Here is a 26,143-nt window from a genome sequence, read left to right as displayed (position 1 = left end):
CAACGTCCAGTGTAGGGCACTGAGAACGGGGCCTTACACAACTAGTATAACAAAAATAATTAAAATTGTCATTTCCTCTTGACACAAAATCAGGTCAAGTTACTCTGACGGCGTATGATCATACTATGAGGATGAGATAACAACTAGTCGAGCACATACACATATAGTATTTAGCAACTTGTCGAGCAACTATAAAATCTCCCAAATAATGGATTTGAGTTTGACTATATAATATGCTAATCATAATAAGTAGGGTTTTTGTACGCATAAATCCCCCAAACAAAAATAGGAAAAAGGAGAACGTGATTACTCACCTTTGTTATAGGCAAATTAAAAAGAGAGGTGTACGAGAATTAAGTGATCCGACTAAACTTACACATAAGCCTAAAAATTCATAATGTTAACTATACTTAAAATCAAAGTTGAAACGCACTAAAATTACCAAAAGGTACAAAGTAAAATTGTCACTATAAAGAAAATGAGAGATAGGCGAGCTGACTGATATTACAGTTAAATATTTTGGCAAAGTTATTTACAAAATCTACTATTCAAATTCAACCGAACCAAACGATAATTATTATTTAGTGCTTCCTCTAACTCTAGTTATTAAGAAAACTAAAGTTAAACGATTGTTGGTTCGTGTATGACCTGGATGTCGGTATGAGACCGAATTCGGGTCTAACATATTCGAAACATTGAGAAGGAAATAAAATGTAAAAGGGTTAGTAGCTAATCCGGGTCAATGCATTGAGAAATTGAAAAGCCCCAAAATTAACTAACACAAACCCATAACGGGCCAAAATTGAAATTGACCACCGAAACCGCATCAATATTTTAAATTGACTGCGGGCTTTCGTTTAAATTGTTAAAATGAACATCTTTTTGTGTTTTACATTCACCCGGAATCACAAAGGATGATGAAGAACACTAAAATTTGACTCTTAAAGTCAAAGAAGACAAAACTCTTCAATTATACCACTGAAAACCAAATTGAGTGAATAATTCACCGAACAACAAGTGAATAGGCTTAAGGAATGTTAGTTAATATAGAAGGGTCAGTGAAGTGTTATTTATCGACAAGATTTGGTGAATAACTTGATTATGGAAGGAATTAATCCAAATCAATTTAAATCGTTTAACTTTTGCAAGAAGTTAATGAACTGATTTTTCATAAACTTCCCCATACATGTCTTGGAGGATACTCCATGAGATTAAGGCGATTGGAATTGAATTGGCATCGAATCAAAGATGCCAAAATTCTTTTCCCCGACAGCACCGTCGGCCACGCAACATAACAAGCTGGTTCTTCTCCCCGTCACGTAGCGCGACTAACAGAGGAGAAACCAGAAACTAAGCCCCCGCGTATCGCGACGTGTTTAGTTCAAATCAGTTGTGTAGCTTGGAAAGGGAAAAAGATTAAATGCAATATTAGTTCAAAATAAGCGATTTTATGGTTTGATAGTCAATTTTGCATGACATTTATATAAAACCACCATAGATAATAAGACACGATCTTGTTAATGCAGATATTCCAAATAAGAAACCCAGGTCAGGTATAAAATACAAATACAATGAAATGGAAAAACCAAAATGTTACACCTGAAGACGTTGAGCGAAGAAGAAACAAAAGGCAAAGAACAGAGAAATATTATGTACCTTATTTTATTTCTTACATGGTGGAGGGAGAACTTCAAACCTACCGAGAGGTGTTCAACTCTTCAGAAAGAACCAAAATGGAAAGAAGCCAAAAAATGAAATTGATTCTATTAAGCAGAATCATACTTGGGAATTAGTGGATATTCCTCCGGTTTGTAAACCACTTGGATAACATTGGATATTCAAAAGGAAGATAAAACCTGATGGCTTCGATGACAATTATAAGACAATGTTAATAATCAAGGGGTTTAGATAAAAGGAAGGTCTAGACTATTTTGATATGTAATTACATGTGAACCAAGTAACCTCGATAAGGTTGGTGCTTGCGATTACAACTTTGAGAAATTTGGAAATACATCAAATTGATGTAAAAACTTCATTTCTAAATGGGGAATAGAAAAGTTATATACATGGAACATCCTGACGGTTTTTCAGCTTCTAGTTAGGAGGGTAAAGTTTGCAAACTTGTTAAGTCCCTGTATGGTTTAAAGAAGGCTCCAGAATAATGGCACCAAACTTTGACCAGGTTATTGTAAACGGTGGTCCAAAATAAATGACCATAATAAATATGTCTAAGTGAAAGACACGTCGAGAGCTTATGTGATTTTGTGCCTTTATGCGGATGATATGCTAATAATTGGGAGTGGTTATAAGATGATCAGGTCTCCTAAAGATATGTTGAAAACGATATTTTACATTAAAGTCATGGGTTTAGCGAACGCCATTCTTGGAGCAGAGATCATTAGAACCCAAAACGGTCTTGTGTTAAGTCAATCTCATTATTTTGATAAAATCCTATAAAAGTTCAATGCGGGAGACACTACTATAGTTTGAACGCCGACTAATATTGCCCAACATCTGTTAAAAATAGAGGTGAGTGAATTGCTCAGTTGGAGTATTCAAGGATAATTGGTAGTTTTATGTATCTTATTGTTAGGATTGTAGATGTAATAATCTAAGAAACTTGAACACGAATCACAATTAATGAAATAGTAAACAACTGATCTAATCCTTTGAATGGATTAGTATCACTTTAATCGAAATTATATTTGAATTACAACTTTAATTAAATAATAGGTTTCATATGGAAGAACAACTTTGTATTAACAATAATTGATTGATTACAAACTATTGCTCCCCTTAACCTTAGCTTATCATTCACACTGAGTTTTGTAGTATGAAAGTACACGATTCAGATGAGTATTGTGACGTGAAAAGGTGTTAAGGAAGATGAGATTATCATCTTCATTTTATACAAGTGTATAACTACTAATGAGCTAAAGGTGAGAATGGAAGCTAACAAAAAAACAGTTACAAACTACTGATGAACTAAATACAAATAACTGTGTATAGAGAATCCTATACTAACTGTTGACCTTTGTTCTAAAAACTGATGTTTGAGTCAACAACTGTTTATCTTCACCAGTTTTATTTTCAATAGTTTGTGAAACAACTATTGAGTCTTCAGCTCTTGGATGTCAATAGTTTGTGAAACAACTATGTTGTCGGCAGTTTAGAGCAATGGAAAGCAAAACATCATAATGCAGAACAACTGATGTTTTTGGCCATCAGTTGTTTGGTTATTGGCCATCAGTTCTTTGTCAGGTTCAACAATCTCCCCTTGAAATGATGATGCCAAAACCATTTATTCCTTTTGCTCTATTGTCTTATTTTGATAATCTTCTTTGGGCTGAGTCTTTAATAATCTTGAGAAACCCAGTGCCCAAACTATCATCATTTTCCGTCTCCAATGGAAGGTCTATCAAACTGTTCACTAGCACTTCTTCCAACAAGGGTACATTTTGTAGATAAACCCTTTGTGCATTACCATAATCAATTTCCAAAGTAATAAAGGAGCAATTTTTCATTTTTTCTCCATTTGTTGACTTTAGGTTTTGATTGTTCTTGAGCAGTAGTAGAAGCAGTAGCCAATGTAGATAGAGAAGAAGGATTCATATTAATATCATGTGCAAATCCCATCTTTGCATCTCTAAATATACCTGCAATGGCTAGGCTTGTCGCTCTTCTTCTTCTTCTTCTTCTTCTTCTTCTAGCTTGCTGGGCATTTTGTATTGCATTGATGCTTCCTTGTGCGAAGCTTGGAATTAGAGTAGTTGTTTTGACAGCTCTATGCATCTTAGGGAGTTTGATTTTCGACAAGGTGATGTGTTAAAAGTAGTCTTTTAATTTTTATCTAAATTACGCTACTCTATACACTAAGAAATACTCTAGACTCTCTAAAACTCGACTAAATCACTAAACGACAAGTGAAACGATCGGCTCTAGTAAAGCTACGTAAGTCCGGATATCAAACCCATGAGTGTCACACCCTCAAAATCCACTAACGGAGTTTTACCGTCAGAGGGTGTGAACTGGCAGGATCGGAATCATCAGTTATAATCAAACCATAAAATAAAGTTTCAAAACCATGAAAACGTTTACGAGTAATTAAATGCGGAAGCGTAAAAACCTTTAACCAAAAGTTGCGTCACGCAGGACGACTTAAAACCAATGATAACTGTTAAAAACAAGTTTGCATAACAAAAGCGTTTTCAATCAATGCATGTTCCTAAACCGCGCGCCCGCCTCGGCTACCTGAGAATAACATGCTAAAAGTGTCAACACAAGGTTGGTGAGTTCACAAGTTATATAAAATAAATCGTTTAGCGTTTGCGTTCAGCGTTTTATGTTAAGCGTTTTGCGTAACCACGTTACGGCGTTTTGCGTTAAGCGTTTTGCGTAACCACGTTACCAGATAGTGTTATGTCAAATTATATATCGATAGGTAGCTAATCTATACAACAAGTATTACTAAGTGTTCGACACCGAAGCTGACTCGTTTAGTAAGTGCCTTGTCACCAGGTCCTCCAGAACATGGTACGTGTTAGCCAAAATTACACCCGCTCGACCTCCAGTCGAGTTTAGCGTTGGGTGGGGTTTGTCAAACCCAGTAGTACTACTCAACAGTGACTCGCTAATCAAAATATTAACCGGTTCGATGTGTAGGACTTCAAATGTTTCGTTTGCCACTTAGCCTTTACAAGTGATATATAATTTATAACAAAATCTTAAATGCGTTGTGGAGTATGTTATCTCCCCCAAGTGAAAAACGTTTGAAAACAGTTTAAAGAGGGGAAAGTGAAACTCACTGTTTGCGAAGAATTTCCCAAAATAATCACCAAGATGCGCGTCACCAAAAACCTCTCTCTAACGTTCTAAAACAACAAAGAGATTTTTCTAAGTGTCGGAATATTATCGAGTCTCTAGACCCGGCACATAATACCTATGCACATAACATGTTTCGTGTTTCGTTCGTGAATCGTGTGTGACTTTAACAAGTGTTTTTGTGACACATCACATGTGTAAGCAATCATATACGTGTCATGTATTCATAACGTACATTACTAGCAATTTTTCCCGTAAGGGCATTTTGGTCAACAAATAACAATTAACTAGCCATTATTCCCCATAAGGGCAATTTGGTCAAATCATGGCAATCACTTAGCAATTATTCCCCGCAAGGGTATTTTGGTCAAAACATAGCAATTATATAACAAGTATCATGTTTTATGCATTTTTACACAACTCAGCAGCTAGTTTCACCGAGACAGAAATCCTACTAGAAAGATTGTACTATTTCACTGATCATAGCATCTCAATTAATTTACCAAAAATCATCACAGAAGCACATATGTCTTAGGTTTCCAGAACATATTTTATTACATTTTTATTCCTCATAGTTTTCTCACAATCATCAAATCATTACAGCAAACTCATAACAGTCAGATTCATGCACAACAGAATGCTATTTGCAATTCCCGTTAAACGAAAAATCCAATAAATGCAAGACCACTTGGGTTTGGTTCCTAACTCAATGAGTCAACTTCCAGAAGTGGAACCAACCCAATTGGTCTCGTAGTTCATGAGATATATCATTTACAACATAACCTAACAGCAGGTCTAACAGCTCAGCTTTGCACAACGTTTTTATAAAATCATAAAAGTTAACTTCTACTTATCCAAAAATTACAAACTTATACTTTATAGAAACTAGACTCAACTTAGTTTACTGCAGTACCCACAATCTCAACCAACTTTCACGTTTACACTTCGTTACAGTCACTTAAACATCGTATACACATTCTGTCCAGAATCTGTTTGCATCCAAACTCAACATAATAACAATCTATGAACTATCATGCATACATATAACCCTCTAGACCCATAAACACCATCCATGCACATTAATTTCACATTACATACAAGATTAGGGTTTGTGTTTGAACTCAAATCAAAGACACAACAATCACCATACAACAAGATTCAATCTAGTTATCAAATCATCATCCAAATAACAACAATCATGTTAGCTATGTACATACTCAAAATCGGCAGCCTAGGGTTTATTATTAACCCAACAAACATCAAAATCAATCAACAAGAATGTAAAGGATGATCAATTATACCTTCCTAGCACCTAGTTCTTGGATTAAACACTTGATTTCTTGAGGTATGTGTGTGTGGAAGTGATCGGCAGCAAGGAGCAAAGGGAAGGGGGGGCCGATCGGGTTGGGATTAATAATAATAATAGTTAGGGTTTTATTTTTAAGGTTATATTTATAGACACACAAGTTACACTCAAGTCCCTCTACTTTCAAGTGTTGTTTTTCTAACTTAACTAACTTAGTTCTTGTTTCTTGTTTAGCATTACACACAATATAATCAAGTAACACATATGTTAACACATAATTATCACATAATTATTATGTTGACGTTTTTCGTTTATTCCTCAATCGTTTGCGTCAACTTGTTTGCGTTTCGGTGCAAATCCCGAAAGACTACACATGTAGTAAGTGTTAAGCGTCATTTAAACCCTAGTTTAAATGTAATGAAGTGTGCATTATAGATTCAATGATCTTTAAGTTTGAATTGACGGAGTTGAGTTAACGGAGTTAACCTGAAATTGACGATTGTCACAATGAGACTCTTTAAATTGCATAAATTAATTAATTAGACTCGACTGGCTGACATGACTATAATTTATTATTATTAGGGGGGGTTACATTGAAAACTAAAATTAAACTAATTAAGAAAACAAATAAAATAAACAAAAGACAATTTTAATTGATTTAAATCAGATGAGGATGAAAGACCATCTAGGCTAGAATCCCCAAAGTTTTAGTTATAAATTAATCGGAAAATGATTGTTATTAAACTGGGATCATAAAATAGTCACTTAAAGGAAAACCCGAACAAGAGGCATCTACGGATTTTTATTAAGTTCTTAAAAGCACAAGTGTTAATATTAGACTTCCCTACTGTTATCTTATTAATTATGAACGAGTACCTTTAAACGTCAACCTACTTTACAATGCGGAAATCAAAGTTATTTTAATAAATTTATTAGACTCAATAGACAAAGTTGAAAAATCAAACTTAGACGGATTCCTTACGAAGAACTAAATCTAGCAATCTTAATCAACAAAGACCTATCAAATAACCTATTACTTACAACTTTTTAGATTAGCAGCACACTTTTAATTATTTGATTAATAATATTGTTTCCATGATCTTATTATAAATCAATCACAAACTAGTCAAGAACACACAATAAATGACCTAACTGAATCCTATTATATGAAATACTTTCACCAATAAAACTCATCAAATAAAACCAACCACATATATGCATCGAATAAATAATATTAAACTTGCTACTGATTCATAAACCTATAAAGGAAAGCAAATTACAAATTAAATAAAACTTCAACAATGGTTCAACACAAGCCTAGGCAGTCTAATAAGTTTAGCCTAGCATCTTAAAATCAAAGAAATCAAAATAATTAAGTTCAGCAACGAAACTCATGATTAAAATAATAAATCAAACCGAAATATGATGATGCTTGGTGGAGTAAGTGTGGAACCCAAACGTTCCCTACTCAAACCAAAGGCTTTCTTCTCTCTATTTTATTCTTCTTTGCGGCTCACTCCTGCTGCCATTTTTCATCGTCTTTTTCAAATGTAGTTAAAGTTCTTCGTTTTAGCTCATTGACTTTTGAAACATTTAAAATCTATATATGAACCAAATAAGAGAAATATTCAATAAAAACTTGGCTAAAAAGTATTTAAAAGTGTACGAAATACTTATATAATAATTTATATTAGACCACATCACAAAGCTTTTGGTTCAGAAAACTTACTTGGATTCTACTTTCTCTATTGTAACGATCTCTGTAAGCAACCCTTAGTTTTTCAATCCCCACGTAGCATCTTTTTTCTTGAATGAAAATTAGTCTCAGCTAACTCAATATTCATCTTTAGGATCTCCCTTTGTTTTTCTTCTCAGATCCTAGTTTTTACAACATCCCAGTCAGGTTCAGGACGATCCTGACTAGGGTCTTGTTTGAGAAGGTTTTCAATCTTTCCACATTCAGTTTGCAACTCGTCATAGGTCCACCCTTAGAAATTGTAGAGAGTGACTTTGTACTTGGCATGATCTTTTAGCCGTATTAGAGCAGCCTTCTTGGCTTCCATCAATAGCTTCTTATCAGCTGTTTGTCTTTATGAGACTTTTAGGCTCAACTCATAAGCCTCTTGCTCCATGTCTCTAGTCTTCAAAAGCTCGTGTTGATATACTCTTGTGGTTTCTTCATCGGACATAATTTGCGCAGCTTCAGATTAAAGTGTTAGAGAATTTTTGTCTATCGCAAGGTCTTGGATTAGTTAATCAAGTTAAACAAGCTAAGATTGTTGTAAGGAATGTATAAGTTGGTAAACGTATAAGCTTACACGGCGATAAGCTTATACGCCACACCCACTTATACGGTCCATTGTGTTTAGTATAAATAGATGTCATATCTTGTAACAGTTAGAAAACAATTCTTAGAGAGTCATATCTTGTAATCTAGAGATAGAGCTTTCATGTCATATCAATATTATTGAGTACTTGTGTATATTGCTATGTGTTTATCCCTTTGATTAGTGTTTCCGCCATTGATCATCGTAGAGTAAACATCACGTGAATGTCGATCCATAACACAAACATAATTGGTATCACAGCCTCGGGCTCGTGTTTACTTCGGGATCAAACACATCAATTCGGTTTGTTTTGAAGATTTCATAGTCAAAGTCATACCCGTTCTAAAATCTTCAATTACTCATTCGTTTATAAATCAAAATCAAATAGTGTCAGTGATTTGATTCGTTGATACATACTATTCATTTATGTTGAGGTGAATTGTGTTAATTCTAGCTGAAAATCGAATTCAAGAAATTAAATTTGGCGTATAAGCATTAAATCTTCCGTATAAGTTTGGTTTGAACTTGGACGTATAAGTTCTTGTCAAAGTGTTCTTCCGTATAAGTGTGAGGTCTAACTTGACGGCTGACAATTGAGTTATACGATTCTCCACGTTTTGATTGGATCACGTTGTAGGGTCGCCGCATAACTAAATTGGACTGGTAGCCGCATAATTTTGTCAATCTAAATTTGTGGCTATTAGAAACCGTTCAAAGGGGAGGTCAAGGTACACGGCTGATAAAATTCAGTTTGATGAGCTGCTATATTTTAATACACTTTTTCGCATCACCACGTTTTGATTGAATACTCAAATTGAGTTATATGTTTTCAAGTCTCCTCATTTTGATTGATTGAACAAGTTGAAGCAATCACGATTTCACATACACTAGTTGCTGCCATATAAGTATTCTCATATTTGTTCCGTATAACTTTTTTCAAACTCCGTATATGTTGTTGACGTTGGACGTATAAGTGTTAATTTGGCACGTATTGATCTCCTTGTCCGTATATGTTTTGACATCCGGACGTATAAGTGGTAATCTCCGTATAAGGGTTTGGGTGCATAACTCTTGGACGCGTAAGTTTTTGTGGACGTATAAAATTTTTTTTGTTCAGAAAAGTGAATTAATACGTATAAGCTGCTAGTCATTAGTGCAATTTTTAAGAAAATGGATCGTTCATGTTCGTTTAATGAAGAAGAGGCGTTGAGAAGAAACAAAAGATAAACTTTGAAGAAAGAATTCGATATGCTGATATATAGACTGAAGAATTATTTGATTCGTTAATCAACCGATATTGCGAGCTTGTTAATGAAATGAAACATCTCGGGATTGAGAAAAGCGAGTTAGACTACATTGACAGGTTGGCATATACGCTTGATGAGACGTCACCTGAAGTTTGTGGTACACTCGTTATAGAAATTCAATCAAAACCTAACACATGCAAATTTTCTCAGTTTATCGAGAAGATAAAGAATCATGTATCGTTTTTAAAATCTAAAGAACCGTCATTACCAGAAATTGAAAACACTCCAAAATTTGATGATGATGGTGATTCAGAATATGATGAAGATCTGGAATTCAAAGTTGAAAACAAAGTCGATGAGGCTAAATCTTGTGAAAACTGTGAGGAGTACAAAAGGTTAAAATCTCACACCGACTTGTTGCTAGATGAGCTTAATCGAGTTAAGGAAGCTTATGATCAACTTCAAAAACGCGAAAAGACACTTTTGATGAAGGTTGATCAAAATGAGAAAACCATAAACAAATTCATTGCCGAGAATGATTCACTTAAATAGGAATTACAAACTGTCAAGCGTGAGCAAGTTAATAAGGTTGCAATTGTTCATGATACGACATCTAAGAGAAAGAAAGAAATCCAATACCGAAATCAACTCAATAAGGATTTTTGTGTTCAAAAAGACAAACGTAAACGAACTAAGAAATCTTCTTGGTACACGAATAGTTCTAAGTTTGTTCACATTCCGAAATCAGATGTGGGCAACCAAGATGTTTTGAAAACAGAAAAACAAAAATTTCAAAACTAAAAATCCAAAAATACGAGCTCAAATGTCCAAGCATATATTCCAAAGGGTCCTCTGAAACTAACATTTAGAAAAAAAGACGACTCCGTTAAAGATGTTTCAAAGAAGCCAAATGTTGAGATTGTTGATTTGAAAGATTGTAGTGAAAAGAAGTTTGAAAAGTTGAAATTTTATGTCAAAAGATCCACTTCAAAGTTATATCATTAGATCGTTAAGAAAAAAGACTCATCCGATCGAGTTGATGTTGCAAATGACTATGACTGAAAGATTAAGGAGGAGTGTGTTAGACTATCAAGATGATATGGGGAGATGACTTGAAGATCGAGTTTGTTAGTCTAAGCAATATCCTAGGGGGAGTCTGTTGGAGCATAAAAGTCTACTGCGTAGGCACCAAGACCAAGCAATATCCAAGGGGGAGTCTGTTAGAGCATTTTTGTCTATCGCTAGGTCGTGGATTAGTTAAACGAGTTAAATGAGCTAATATTGTTGTAAGGAACGTATAAGTTGGTAAACGTATAAGCTTATACAGGCGTATAAGCTTATACGTCACACCCACTTATACGGTCCATTGTGTTTATTGTAAATAGATGTCATATCTTGTAACAATTAGAAAACAATTCTTTGAGAGTCATATATGTAATCTAGATAGATAGATAGATAGATAGAGAGAGAGAGAGAGAGAGAGAGAGAGCTTTCATGTCATATCCATAATATTCAGTACTTGTGTGAATTGTTGTGTGTTTATCCTTTTGATTAGTGTTTCCCGCCATTGATCATCATAGAGTAAACATCACGTGAATGTCGATCCATAACATGAACTTATACAAAGCTCTTGCAGCTCCTTGTTATTGATAAGAGATAAAATCAACATTCTTTGGCCTGAATCTCTTTGTAGAAGAGTTATGTTGTGAATTTTCCTCTTCAGGTAAGATAATCTTTTTCATTTTCATACTACTTCCAGAGCCCTTTGTTTAACTAGGCTTCAACTTAAGGTCAACTACATTCATAATGGTAGTTGGTTCTTATGTTACCTTGGGTGCATCAATAGTCTCTGAAACTACTGTTGGTTCTTGTGTAGCACCAGCTGTTTGGTCTGCAACAACATCAGCAGTTTTAGTAATTGTTGGTCTTGTATTAGCTGTTGGAGTAACATCTATTTGATCATAAGCAGTTTTGGAAATTGCTGGTCTTTTCTTAAATTTCCCCCCTTTTCTTCATCCTCTAATAATTGTTTTTTTATCTTTTTGTGCTTAATGGTCCAGTTTCATCTGGTTTTTCTTTTAGTTTATTAACCAGTGCCCTTTCCTTTGCTTCCTTTTCATTTTTCAACATTGCATTCAACTTTGCAGATCATCAGTTTATTTCCTGCTGCCTCTCTTGAAGTTTCAAGGATATTCTCCCCCCTTTTGGCATCAGCAGCAGCCTGAGCTTTCTCTGGAAACCATGGTGCAAGAGAAGCAATAATTGTAAGTTCTACCAATTGGTTCCTCCGATCCACCATTTGCTTTCTTAATTCATTTGTAAGAGTGTTTAATGTGTTTCTGAGTGTGGTGGTATCAATATTGAATTTAGTTTGGAATATATGAAATTGAGAAGTGATAAAGGATTTGAGCTCATCAATATCTTGGTTAGAGGTTGTGTTACCCTCTCGAGAGCTAGAGCTTTTAGAGGCTGGTGGTATTGAGTGACTAATTGTTGGATAGAGGATAGGAATTCACTCCAAATGGAGGCCAACAATTGAGTGTTATCATGGCTTTGTGTGACTTGAGGTTGAGTCATGTTTGAAATAAGCTTTTTGAGCTCCATGACTTCAGAGTTCAACTTGTGAACTTGATCCGACAAATCTTGAATGATTTTAGCATCAACTAAATGAATAGTCTCTGCTGTCCTATCATTAGTAGTTTTACCCACATCAACAGTTTTATCTGAATTAAAATCAAAATTTTTATCTTGAAATTGATTAGTTGCCCTTTTTTCTTGGTACTAGGGACTTATAACTTGATCAAATATCAAGTTATTAGCAGTTGTTTCCAGGATAGGAGTCTTAGTTATGAAACCACTGTCCAACTGTAAAACAGTTGTAGTGGTTGCTCCAAATCCCAAATCCAAATCAAATGTATTGGTAGGGATTGTACCCTCCTCTTGCTCTGGGTTAGTAATACCCATCACAACATCAGCAGTTTTATCAGTGGTTTGTCTTTTAGGTGATGTGGTAAAGAAAGGACTGTGTTCAGCGATGTCTGAAATTTGGGTAATTACTTGAGCAACTTCTGCAGTGGTTATGATATGATGTTCTAATGGAGGTGAAAGAGAAGTAGCCCTTGGAGAGGGGCTTGGAGTTGGAGTGCAGATTAGTCCTTCTACTCTTTAATGTGGATCCCCTGTGCTTACAAAAGTTTTCTTTTGTGAGGAAGACTAAGGAGTTGGATTGAGTGGAGGTGTGACTAGTTGTGGGGAAGTAACAGCTATTAATTTTCTTTGTGGCTTTTATGTTACCACTGGTGAGTCACCACATCTTCATGACTTACTTTTTTGAGTTTCAATGAGGACTTGACTTTTGTAGATGTTTTGGAGGATTTCTTTTTGGTTGTAGGTGTGTCTTTTAGGATACTAAGATGAGTATCGTGATCAACTTGAGTAGTGGGCTTAGTCTCTGTAACTGTTTCCGGAGCATCAACAATTTATTCAGGTTCCTCCATATCAACCAAGGTTGAAGATTTGGAATCCTTCATTCTCACAAAGATCTCATTGCTGAGCCATTGACTATCGACTAGTGATCCTTGGATCAAGTCAGGGGTTGGTAAGTGTTTCATAAGGTAAACAGATAAAAATCTCAGAAGGATGAAAAATGGTTTACCGTTTGGTGCAGACATTGATTTTACGTTTCAGACCAATTAAAAATTAATTTTGAAAAGCAGTAATTCTCACAAGTTAGAATGGAATATACCAAGTATTGAACATTTAGTGGCAATTCATTTCAACTATCGGTTTTGCATGACATACACTGAAGCAGCGTAAATAAAAGGAACTTCATTGGAGAGGGAAACAACTTTTTTGTAAATGATGATTATTGTTTGGTTTTGACGAGTTGATTGGATTGTTTGATCAGTATGACTTGAATTGCAATTGAAAGTTTGGTTTAATGATGAATTAGGTTGTGTTTAGTGGCTGTGATATTATTGGTTTTATCTCATAATCTCGTGCTTAGGTTAATTGAATTTGTTTTGATTGATAGTTCCATGTTCAATTATTTACTTTGTGTTTAGAGTTTGTTTGCGGTAGGTACAACCGTAGGGTTTTCTTGAGATTATTGATTGATATAATTCAGAGGTTAAGCATCTTCTTAGAGACCGAGAGGAAATAGGAAGTAACGTCATCTCATGGCTTTTGCTTGTTAGGATTAGGATTGCATGAGAGCGTGTTCGGTTCTTGTCGGGTTTGGGTTCGTGAGCGATTAGTTGGTCTAGTTTATGTTAAACCAAATTGTTCCTCTATCCTTGGTTGCGTAGCATTCGTTTCCATTAGGTACGTGTGTCGGTGAGTCCGAGAGGAAAGTCAGCATTAGAACACCTTAGCATTCTTACCCGGTTTGTTATTAAAATCAATTAAGTGTAAGTTAGGGTTTGTTAGTGAGACCGAGAGGTGATCTAGATTTCTTGAGCGAACCATAGTTGTGTCATCTTTAGATACCGGTGTCGTGAGATAATTCAATCCATTAGCATGTTAGACCATCAATTGATTCTTACCTAGGTGGACGTTTTCTCAATCGTCAATCACAGTCGTTAAGTTTCACTAATCAACTTGTTAAGTTTCATTAAGTTATTTTAGTTAATTTAGTCAAAATAATTTAGGTCAAGTAGTTTAATTATTATAAATCAATTAAAAATAAATATTATTCTTAGTAAGGTCTTGTCGCACATGACCCTAATGGAAACGAATACTAGACAACCAAGGATAGAGGAACAATTTGGTTTAACATAAACTAGACAAACTAATCGCTCACGAACCCAAACCCGACAAGAACCGAACCCGCTCTCGCGCAATCCTAATCCTAACAAGCAAAAGCTATGAGACGACTTTACTTCCTGTCACCTCTCGGTTTCTAAGAAGATGCTTAACCGCTGAATTATATCAATCAATTATCTCAACAAAACCCTACGGTTGTACCTACCGCAAACAAACTCTAAACACAAAGTAAAGAATTGAACATGCAACTATCAATCAAAACAAATTCAATTAACTGAAGCACGAGATTATGAGATAAAACCAATAATATCACAGCTACTAAACACAACCTAATTCATCATTAAACCAAACTTTCAATAGCAATTCAAGTCATATTGATCAAACAATCCAATCAACTCTTCAAAACCGAATAATAATCATTAAACCTTGGTAGAACAAAGAAGTTTAGCTACTCATAATATTTAGACAGTAGCTATAACTCAAATAAAACATCATATTAATCACCAAAAACATAACCAAAATCATCCAACAATCAATATTAATCAAACTCAACTCAATCTTCAATTTAAGTGCAAAACAATTCACTTTCAAGATTAAAAACAATATAGTTATGAACATAAACAAGAAAACCAAAGTAATGAGTGTTACACTATCAATCGTGGCTGAGTTATATAATGAAAAATACCCCGAGCTACTGTTCCGAGTCGTCCTTAGCTTACTTCTTCTTCCCTTGGCTTAAGAATTAGGAAAAAAACCGAATTTTCACTTGTGATGGGGGCTGCCGATCGGAAGTCACCAAAGGGTTGGCATTTATATATTTTTTTCCTTCTCGATTTGCTCCTTGTCGTGATGTTTTACCTGTAATAACGTAAATTATATTATCTTCATCTTGATGTATTAATCTAGCCGTGAACTTTGACCAAAAACCCAAATGTATGTAATATTAGTTCTTGTGTAGAAGTTGGCCGATCGGAACCTCTAAAAAGGGTGTTTTTTTTATTTGCTGGCTGCTGCTAGATTCGGCTACAATTAGGGCTGGTTAGGGTTTTTTATTTTCTTTTTTCTCTTCAATATAATATGCATAAAAAACTTTCCCCTTGCGGGCTTGGGTTGGGCCTTGAGTTTGATCTTCAATAATTGATCAAAAATGCTCTTTAAGTCTTGCAAACTCGGTCCTTTTTATCATTAAAACTCGCAACCTACGAAAGATATAAAACTTTGTAAGATCATGCCAAAACAAGTTAAAATCATTATTTATTATATAATTAAGCAATTAAAATGACGATAAAATGTGCGGAAAATAAGTGTGTTTTACAACATATCAGTAAATGTTGCCTTTTGAGTAGAACCCCAATATCTTCTCTCAATGAGTTTGGGCTTCATTGTAAATGAAACAATTTTAGTTAGAAAATACACATCATTCAATTCCAAATGTTACGAAAAGAGTGAAAATGATACAATTACCTATGTTGTTCCCACCTTAGATATGATAAACAAAGGTGTTTTATTGTCCTCTGCATATTGAATTGAAGCATGCTACAGAAGTCATTTAAGGTTTGAGGATACATGTCAAGATTAATTTTGACGAGGTTAAAATAAATACTATCGGTGAGTACCCTAATCATGTCATCATGTTCTGGGTAGGTTGAACTTCTGGTGAGATATGGTAACAGTTTATGTAGGTACTAGCTTATATGCCCGTGTGCTACACGGGTTGAGAAAATGTTTTTTCTTAAAAATATTAATAACAATATATAATAAAATTTGTAAAATTTATAAAAATCAATTTCACATATAACCATAAAATTCAATTAAAAATATATTGTATTAAGAAACACCTTGTTATAGAGAGTATGATGTTTGTATCTAAAGATTTTTCGCATCGATGAATCCATTTTGACCTTTGAAATGTCTTTTCTTAAACATATTAATAACAATATATAATAAAATGTGTAAAATTTATAAAAATCAATTTCACGTAAAACCATAAAATTCAATTAAAAATACAATGTATTAAGAAACACCTTGTTATAGAGAGTATGATGTTTGTATCTAAATATTTTTCCCACTGATTAATCCATTTTGACCTTTGAAATGTCTTTTCTTAAACATATTAATAACAATATATAATAAAATGTGTAAAATTTATAAAAATCAATTTCACATATAACCATAAAATTCAATTAAAATATATTGTATTAAGAAACACCTTGTTATAGAGAGTATGATGTTTGTATTTAAAGATTTTTCGCATCGAATAATCCATTTTGACGTTTGAATCGGGTGACAAAAAAGTTTAAAAGATATTATCATTTACAAAATTACATCATAATTAATATGGTTAATGATTTGAAAAATATTTAACTTTAAATATGAGGGGATAAAGTAAACATAATAAGTCAATTTATGTTATTTATGTGCTTAATTTTAAATTTCCTATCAAGTTTAGAAATATATTTATTTTTTTTGTATATAATACTGGCAAAGACAAAATCGAAAATGCTTATGAAAAACTAAAAAAGTTTGGACAAAGATTTTAACAAAAACGTCATATTAAATTTTGAATTACTAATTATAGGCATGATAAAAAATGTTATCGAAATTGAAAAAAATAAATATATTACACTGTATTATGAAAAATAAAAGAAAAACAATCAACAACATAATAATTAATAAAACTTTAAATCCCAATAAAACCTTATTTAACTACAAATCTTGATTTAACTTTGTTTGGGTGAAGAAAAACTTACTAATTTAAAGTTAAATGATTCAGAATTATTAATTTCTACTTTTTGGGTGAACATGGTCAACTACCACCATTTTGTTTTCATTTAACAAAGTTATTATAACGTTTAACGTTTTATAATTTATGATTTGCGCTTTAAAATAAACTTGGTGATAAGAAAAAACAATTATTCAAATTAAGCTACATACTACAATCGCATGTATTCCTACAAGAATATTATTCGGAAGCCACAAATTGAACGGTTTTCATCTACAAGAATCTGGATTTGACTTGGTAGTATTTTACAACTTTTAAAACCTTTAACCCACCATTAACAAATTTAATCTAGCTTATATTCCCGTCTGACACACGGGTTGAAAAAATAAAATTTTAAGCATATTAATAAATAAAATTTAAAAATCAAATTAACATTCAACCAAAAACTCAAATGAACTGGTTTAGGCACGTGTCGCTTCTAGTTTCCCTTTACGATTATGTTAACACCAAGTTCAATTTACAATCATGTTCATCAAACATAAGTCCGCGTCTCCCCTTTTACAAACTCTAGTGTATATATATGCCCATGTGACACATATTGAAAATTTTATTTCTAAACCATATTAATAAATATAATCAATGAAATTTTATAAATCAAATAAATACTACGTAACCTAGTAAGTTAAATATGACATTAAAGATAAAAGATGAAAAAAATAATTAAAAAACTTATTACATCATACAAAATTTGATATTGTATTTGAAATATCACAATCCCTATTAAGATAAGACAACCGTAAATTCAACAATTTAAAGTAGTAGAGTAACTTTTTAATCAATATTCTTCGGCTCATAATTCGTCAACACCTTTTGCAAGCTCATAAGCTCCTATAGACGACCCTCTCTTCCACCATTATCCCATTTATATTGATGTTTCTAAATATAAGTATTACTAATTAATAATTATTATGCATCTAATGTGAATGAAGAGAAACATTACATTGATGAAAAAGTATTTGTGTTGGTAAGAGTGTTGCATAGTTGTTTAAAGAAAAAGTTTAAAAATATGTATTTGTCTCAATAGTTGACCATTATCTTAAATTTTAAAAAGTTTTTAAGTAAAAAGAGAGATTCTTACATATTTTCGTCCTTTATATATAAAGTCAAAGAAGTTATTTTAAATAAAACTGAAAAGAGAAAAAAATGTGAAGTCTCTTGGATAGAGACTTTGATAACACTTTGACGCGAAGTCTTAAAATATACAAAATTTGACTTTAAAAATGAAAATGATATATAGGTTAAAAGTTGCTTATCCATTTTATAATCTGTACAATGTTTAATAAATTTGAAACATTTTAGTTATTATATAATAGTTTCGTCATGTGACACGCAAGTCGAAAAAATAATCTATAAAACATTTTACAAAACAATAATTTATATACTTAAATAATTTACATATACATGAGTTTGCTAATAAAAAGCATTTAGCGGATAATTAGATATTTCCACCTTAGCCGAACGCTTGGTATCTCACATCAAATATGTAAGCATCATTTAAGACAAAAATACATATCAGCCTAACACTTTAAATGAATAATGGTACCTTTTAGAGTTGTCAGTTGGGAACAAAGAAACATCAGATGAAATCATTGATCTCATATCTTTTTTTGTCACCTAAGCTGTATATACGAACACACCGAATTAGTCAGCCGAATACATATAATGACAATTTTCTTAATTGTGTAGCTCAAGACTGAAAATTAAAAAAAAAATGAAAAAATATTGTAAAAAGGACTGCACTAGAGGTGCACAAATCGGTTTTTTTGAAAAAACCGGTTCGGTTATTAACCGGACCGGTTTTTTTTATCCAGAAAAAAACCGGTTCGGTTAATAACCGGACCGGTTATTAACCGGTTTTTATTGCTGAAAACTCAAACCGGCCAAACCGGTTTGGACCGGTTTAAAAACCGGTTAGAACCGGTTATTAAACCGGTTTTTTATAACCGGTTTTTAATAACCGGTCTAACCGGTTAACCGGTTTTTTTTTTTTTTTTTTTTTTTTTTTTTTTTTTTTTTTTTTTAGGGTTTAGGGTTTAGGGTTTCGTTGTTAGCATTCTTTGCTTGGAAGATTAAAAACACATAACTTTCATTTATAGCTTTTACATTAAAAATACAAACATTAAATCGTTATCGCATATTCGTAACTCAAAAATACAAACATTAAAGAATGCTTAGACACGATTACATTAACAAGTTGATGTTTGTTACTCATTTTCTTCGCTACCCGATCCCGAGCTATTCCTTAGGTAATCGTCGTACGCGGCTTCTTCATCGGTCATTGGTTGAATGTGTCCTTGATTGACCTCGTCTTCATACAAGGCCGCCTCATAGTCCATTTCCCCCTCGAGTGAGCGTTGATGTTGTGCCCTGTCTAAAGAGTCCAAGTAATCCTTGTAGCAAATCGACATCTCTACAGCTGCTGGAGTGAGTCGAGTCCTCCTAATCGATATAACCCTGCCAGAAACAGAAAAAGCAGACTCCGAAGCTACCGTGGAAGCTTGGACCGTTAGTAAATCTTTGGCCATGGCGGCGAGGATCGGAAACTCATCCTCCTTACCTCTCCACCAAGCCAGCAAATCAAGACTTCTAAATTCATCCGGAGTCATGTGTTTCACAAAGTTGGTACCACCGTACCTTCCAAGTTCACTGCTTGGGGTGTTTACCCTTTGACGTTTACCGGCGTCTTCCCAAATCATGTAGTACATCCCCATTTCAAGGTCGGTTTGGGATTGGGATTGGGCAACAGCTCTTAACGAGTCATGAATTTGGGAAGACGACCCGTGTTTTGTAAGGTAAACATCATACATGTTTGCCAATGTGGTGTTGAAATCATTCTTTAAAGTTTGGCTATAATAGGGGTTTTGATCGTCGTTTAACCCTAGCTCATCACAAATTTTTTCTATTAAAGCTTCAACACCACCAACATTGATGCAAGGGTTTAACGCAGCCGCACAGGTCAAAACAGCGGGTAGTTGTTGAAAATATTTTATAAATTTTTCTTTCATTTTTGCACCCATATCAAAATAAGGTGCACCCCTACAATGAATTTCAGTCAACTTTGTGCACATGACAGCAATTTTTGGTAAAGCAATGGGGCTTGTTGGATAGTAAACCCCGGATAAACTAGTTGTGCAAGATTTAAAAATTTGAAGAACCTCCGTAACGATCTCAATCAATAACCAGTTTCTAGGATCGTACGGTGCACATTTACCCCTACTTGACATTATTTGATGAAACGCAACTAGTGATTCTTTTTGTTGGATGGCTTTCTCAAACATATCACAAGTCGAGTTCCATCTTGTTGGACAATCCCAATTGGGCCCCAACCATTGACAATTAGCTTCATCACAAAATTTTTTGTATCTTGAAAATGTTTTATTGTTGCTAAAAACATCTCGTAACATTCTTTTAAAATTGTTTCTTTGCGTTTCGATCACGTTTAACCCATCTTGCACGGCCAAGTTGATAATATGTGCAATGCATCGGCTATGAAAAAACGCTCCATCACAAATAGGTTTATACTTTAATTTTAAATGGCCAACCGCGGCCGTATTGTTGGACGCGTTATCAAACGATATTGAAAAGATTTTATCTTCAATCTTGTATTGTCGAATGACTTTATCCAAGAGTTTAAAAATATTTCTACCCGTGTGCGGGTAATCAAACAATTGAAACGCAACGGTTCGTTTCATCATTTGCCACGACCGGGGGTCAACCCAATGAGCCGTCACACAAATGTATGAGTCGGGCGAACCATTAGGTACCGACCACACATCCGTTGTTAAGTTCACACCAGTTTGTAAGTTTGAAAAGTATGAAATTAGTTCGGATTTAGCGTTTTTCCATGCTTTAAGCATATCTCTTCTAAGGGTCGAACGACTTACGTGTTGGTAGCGTGGTTGAACATACTTTTGCATCATCTCCGTGAATTGAGGGTTGTCGAAGTGGTTGAAAGGAAGTGATTGTTGAATCACAAAGTTGCCAAACTGTTGACGTACCGCTTCAAGGTCGTACGTAAACACCGTTCCTTGATTCGTCATCTCCGGCTGCGAACTACTTCCGGATTCGTCCTTCAAGACCTTGCAAGAGGGCCTTTCTACATGAGCTCTTAAACTGGAGTTTGCTTCTTTGTTATAAAACTTCAAACAATGTTTGCATCTAGCTTTTTGGGTTCCGTTAGACATTTCGCATAGGTCGAAATGTTGCCAAATATCTTGGTTTCGTTTCGTGGGGATGACCCGAACGACGGTTTCTCCCGTGTTCGAGGCACCCATGTTGACCGATGAAGCAGCACTTTGGGAGGCCATGATAATCGACTACGAATTAAGAGTGGTATACACGAGTATGAAATAAACGACTACGAAAGAAGAGCGTTTGGAGTTATAATCGCGTATGAAATAAACGTTTAGAGCTTTTGGAGTTGTATAATCAAGTGTGATCTAACCAATACCCAACCTAAACTATATATAGATGTTTGTGGGGGTAAAAAAACCAAAAAAACGGCTAAAAAAACGGGCAAAAAAAAAAAACGGCTATAAAGCCGTTTGGTAACGTTCGAAAACCGGTTTAACCGGTTAACCGGTTATTAAAAAACCGGTTAACCGGTTTTTTTATAACGGCTATAAACCGGTTATTTTAAAGACCGGTTAACCGGTTTTTTATTAACCGGTTATTACAAAAAACCGGTTTTTTTTATAACCGGTTATAAAACCGGTTTTGGCTCCAAAAAGTATAACCGATACGTAAACCGGTTACGTAAACCGGTCAAACCGGTTTTTAAAAAAACCGGTTTTTAAAAAACCGGTTTTCCGGTTAACCGCCCAAACCGGTTCCGTAACCGGTTTTTTTGAACACCTCTAGACTGCACCTTGCTATTGGTAGACAAAAGTTCTTCTCAGTTCTCCCCTTTCATTTCTCCATAAAATCACTTGAACAACATGCAAGCTAACATGCAAAATTGACGAAATACAAAGACTAATTAATATAATATTAATAATGTTTTTTTTTTCCTTTTTCTATTTCTAGTAGTAGGGATTATCATTGATGTGGTTAGTTAACTTGTGCCATATGCATTGGGTGGTGTAGATCAGTTTAAAGGATTTCCCAAAATAAATGAAAATGTTATTGAAAGGTATTATACTATTATAGCTTTCGTCCAACCATGAAACCGTCCCAACCATCTATCAGTTTGGTTTTGCGGTTGGTTATTTTCTTTAACTTTCGGTCAGTAGGTTTCCAAACTCCAAACTGTATTGAACAATTTTGTTTAAGGTTTAAACCCAAAACGGTTGTATAAAACCGGACCATAAGTATGTTTAGTTTTTACATATTTCATATAATACATATTCAGATATTCTCAACAATTTGCAACTATATCAGGCTTAGTTAAAATAATATTTAGTATTGTACAACCCTGTTTATAAACTTAATTTATGTTTGTGTATTTTGATGCCTAAATTGTTTTAAAGCTTGTATTCTGGACATGAACTGTGTTGTTTTGCACACTGCAAATCTTTTCGAAAAATAACTTTTATGTATTTGTGTATTATGCATCTTATGCCAAAGGCTCGGTAGCCTAAATCGTGAAACCAAACTGGAACCAAACGGTTCAGTGTGGTTCGGTTTCATATTACACTTGTGGAGTCATATAATCCTCTGATTAATACTAAAGTTTATGATCACTAAATCTACAACTAAAGTTAATACTAAAGTTTATGATCACTAAATCTACAACTATGATATTCACATACTATATCAAATATGACCAAAAAGTTAACCAGAAAGTTCAACTATGGCCAGAACTTTCCAAATTCAAATGACAGAATTCAATTATGAGCAAATTGCCCATTATATCAAAATTGACCAAAAATTTTAATATTTCCTCAATAGATACATATATAAGTAAAGCTAAAAACTAACCTTTCCACACATACCCTCAATGGCCTTTTCAGGTTCCTCCCTTGTTGCATACCAATGATTGCTAAACCCCTTGGTCTGTTAGCAATCTTATCCATAAACTCATGGTATTGTTTATATTATTATTTCAAACACCAAGATCTTCATCCCAAATGAAAAAATAATCATATGTTATAATATCCGGATGCAGAAACCTCTTTACATACACCTAGCAGAAGGTGTAATAAGATAAATTTAATCTTTTCATGTGCAGGCTATGCCACCAAAAATAAATAACCAAATTGAAACCTCACCTGCTTGTGTTTGCCCCATGAAAAGTGGACAACATCCCATGCATCCTTTGTCCTGCATTACGTACAATCACCGATGTGAAAACAAACAAAAGCTGGTGGTAATACCCTTAAAAAATAAATAATACAATCTAAATGCAATTTTAAAATTAAATTTTAAAAATCTGCATAAAGCCTAAATCTGAGCTTATAAAAAAAGAACAATACACTGTTGAAAGTCTAAAATCCTTTTGACTTTAAACAATAAAAACCATGAATAAGATAGTTAAAACATAATGTTTTAATCTGAATTAACAAATTGATTTCATGATTCTTAGTTGTCATAACAATAATAAATACCCAAAACTTATAAACCCTAAATTGAGAGGATGAAAGCAAAATTTGGGTTTACAACGTAGAAAACAGTAATAACAAAGTTGAAACACAATGTTTAAACTTAAATATCCTAATTTGAGATTTGTAACCATCCAAGTTTGGACAAATGATAATACCAATCATCCATTACAAGCATATGAACATTAATCAGACCTTGATAGAAGATAAAGAGAATAATTCATAACCCATATATCCATCATCTATTACAAGCATACATACACCCGTCTCATCAGTTTTTTACACCGTAATTTTAATACCATAATAATCAGTTATAAGATGAACTACATTGTCGGGTATAAATTTGACTTGTTAGCGGATTAAATTTGACCAAATAATAAAAACCTATTTTTCTACCCGTTAACCAAACAAAAAATTAATCCTATTACGGGGTTAACTTCGATTCTTTTATAATTAAACCAAAATAAAAAACCAACAGAAATCGAAAAAAATGGGCATGCCTTATATTCCAAAATAATCACATAATTGATCTTAGATGTGTGTATGTGTTTGTGTGTATATAATATACACATAAAACTTTCATATAATTACAAAATAATAATTTCAAAAACTACAGTGTAAAGAAAATACATGAAATCAATATTATAATGCTCATCAAAATATGATACCAATATATTTTTAATAACATCAAATCAAATGGAGTGTTAACTACCAAATTTATTAAGCTTAGCTTTTATCATTTATGATATTTTAGAAAACGGAAACTAAAATATAAATAAAATAAAAAAGGCGGAAAGAAACCTCGTATAAGTGTGCTAAACGGAGAAGAACGTTTCCATCTTCAAGCTCCAGAAGTGTTAGCAATACTACATTATCAGGGTGGCTGTAGGTGGGGTCCATTCTCGAAGATTTTGATACCTGGAAATTTGTCACCTCATTTCCATTCTATAAAACAAGATACAATTTTTATAAAATAAAATAGTTATTTATGAATCTATAAAGGAAAACTAAAAAGTTGCACTTATATGTCACCTGTTCAGTCACTTCAGTGAAGGCCAGAAGAAGTGGAGAATGGATCCCTTGACCATACGTTCTGTGCCACTTGGCGCCCTCTCCAAGCGGGTCGATTCTAATATAGTATTTCCCTTGAACCTGTACATACAAGTGCCAACATAGACAGTATTGTAGTATTATTAAAGTGATTAATTAAGAAATACTTATTAAATAAAAAATAAAGAAAACGCTTACAGCTAATCCTCTACAGTCGTTACCAACACAAACTGTTTCGTTTAGAGCTTCTGCAACACCTTTTCCATCATCATACAGTAGTCTCCTACAAAAACAATTATCCATAAAATTATATATGTTTATTTTTTAAGTGAGGGCTAATGACATCATCAAGAAAATACATACCTGTGAAGCATCAACTCCAACTGTCCATCAACAATGTTGGATCCACCAACGGATCTATCTACTAAAATCGAGAGCTCGCTTTTTTCGTCTTTTAGGTAAATTCCAAGATTTATCTACATAATAATCCAACTTGAGTTATATACATGAAGTTCAACTTTGAGTTATATATACAAAAAAATTTCCAAATGAAAGAAAAACATACAGGTTAATAATTTCCTGTAATTGGTTGGTTCACATCAAGATCCCAGTCAGCTCTGTAGTCTCGAATCTGCCACAGATATTTAATTTCAATATAATAAATATAACAAATATATATTATTAAATTAAACATAATATCTATAAAAAATCATATATATATATATATATATATATTGTTAGAGCTTGTTTTTGATATGAAATACTTGATGTTTTTTAAGACGGGTTGTGTTAACACCACCAAATTGAATTTATTTTAAACGGTCACTTTTGACCCGGTCAAATTTGATATTTTAAACGGTAATGTTTTTTAAACTCATTTTTACATGAATTCATTATAACCCGTCACCCATACCGAACCGACACACCTGTTGCCAGCCTTACTTTAGACCCACTTGACTTAATGCATTTTGTCATTCTGATATCACAACAATTTAAGTTTCAAAGTATGTGGTTTCAAGCAATTACTATAGCAATATATCCATTATATTGCAAAAATTGCTTCTATGATGTAAAATACCTACAACTGAACCAGCACATGCTAAAGATAAATCCTTATACTAATAGATATTACAATGCTATATGGAACAGATTGTTGGGCCATCAAGAAGGCACAAGTGCGGAAGATGGAGGTAGCAGAAATGAGAATGCTACGTTGGATGTGTGGGCACACAAGACTAGACCGAATAAGAAACGTTGTGTTTCGCGAGAGATTAGGGGTGGCGAACATAGCAGACAAGATAAGAGAG

The 26,143-nt window shown here is 33.7% G+C and overlaps 1 protein-coding gene across 2 annotated transcripts; it reads right to left on the bottom strand.

Annotated features, from left to right (window-relative positions):
* Positions 1-22,948: 22,948 nt before the first annotated feature.
* Positions 22,949-25,488, bottom strand: LOC143592223 (putative alpha-mannosidase At5g13980). 2 transcript variants are annotated; one of them, XM_077072184.1, is made up of 6 exons: positions 25,200-25,488; positions 25,035-25,119; positions 24,819-24,938; positions 24,588-24,731; positions 23,457-23,508; positions 22,949-23,371 (listed from the first exon to the last, which is right to left on the bottom strand). In XM_077072184.1, exons 1-6 carry the CDS (start codon positions 25,208-25,210, stop codon positions 23,328-23,330), a joined length of 456 nt encoding a protein of 151 aa, XP_076928299.1. In that variant the 5' UTR covers positions 25,211-25,488; the 3' UTR covers positions 22,949-23,327. The 2 variants fall into 2 exon arrangements, with proteins under 2 accessions (XP_076928299.1, XP_076928298.1); XM_077072183.1 differs by having other exon boundaries at positions 22,949-23,508; positions 25,200-25,312; positions 25,402-25,448.
* Positions 25,489-26,143: the final 655 nt, after the last annotated feature.

Source organism: Bidens hawaiensis, unplaced genomic scaffold (assembly GCF_021521415.1).
Source record: "Bidens hawaiensis isolate Kalapana, Puna unplaced genomic scaffold, B.hawaiensis_p1.1 tig00040621_1, whole genome shotgun sequence".
In the NCBI taxonomy this organism is placed as follows: Eukaryota; Viridiplantae; Streptophyta; class Magnoliopsida; order Asterales; family Asteraceae; genus Bidens; species Bidens hawaiensis.
The sequence above is the reverse complement of the archived record's forward strand: the minus strand, read 5'-3'. Positions and strand labels throughout refer to the sequence as shown.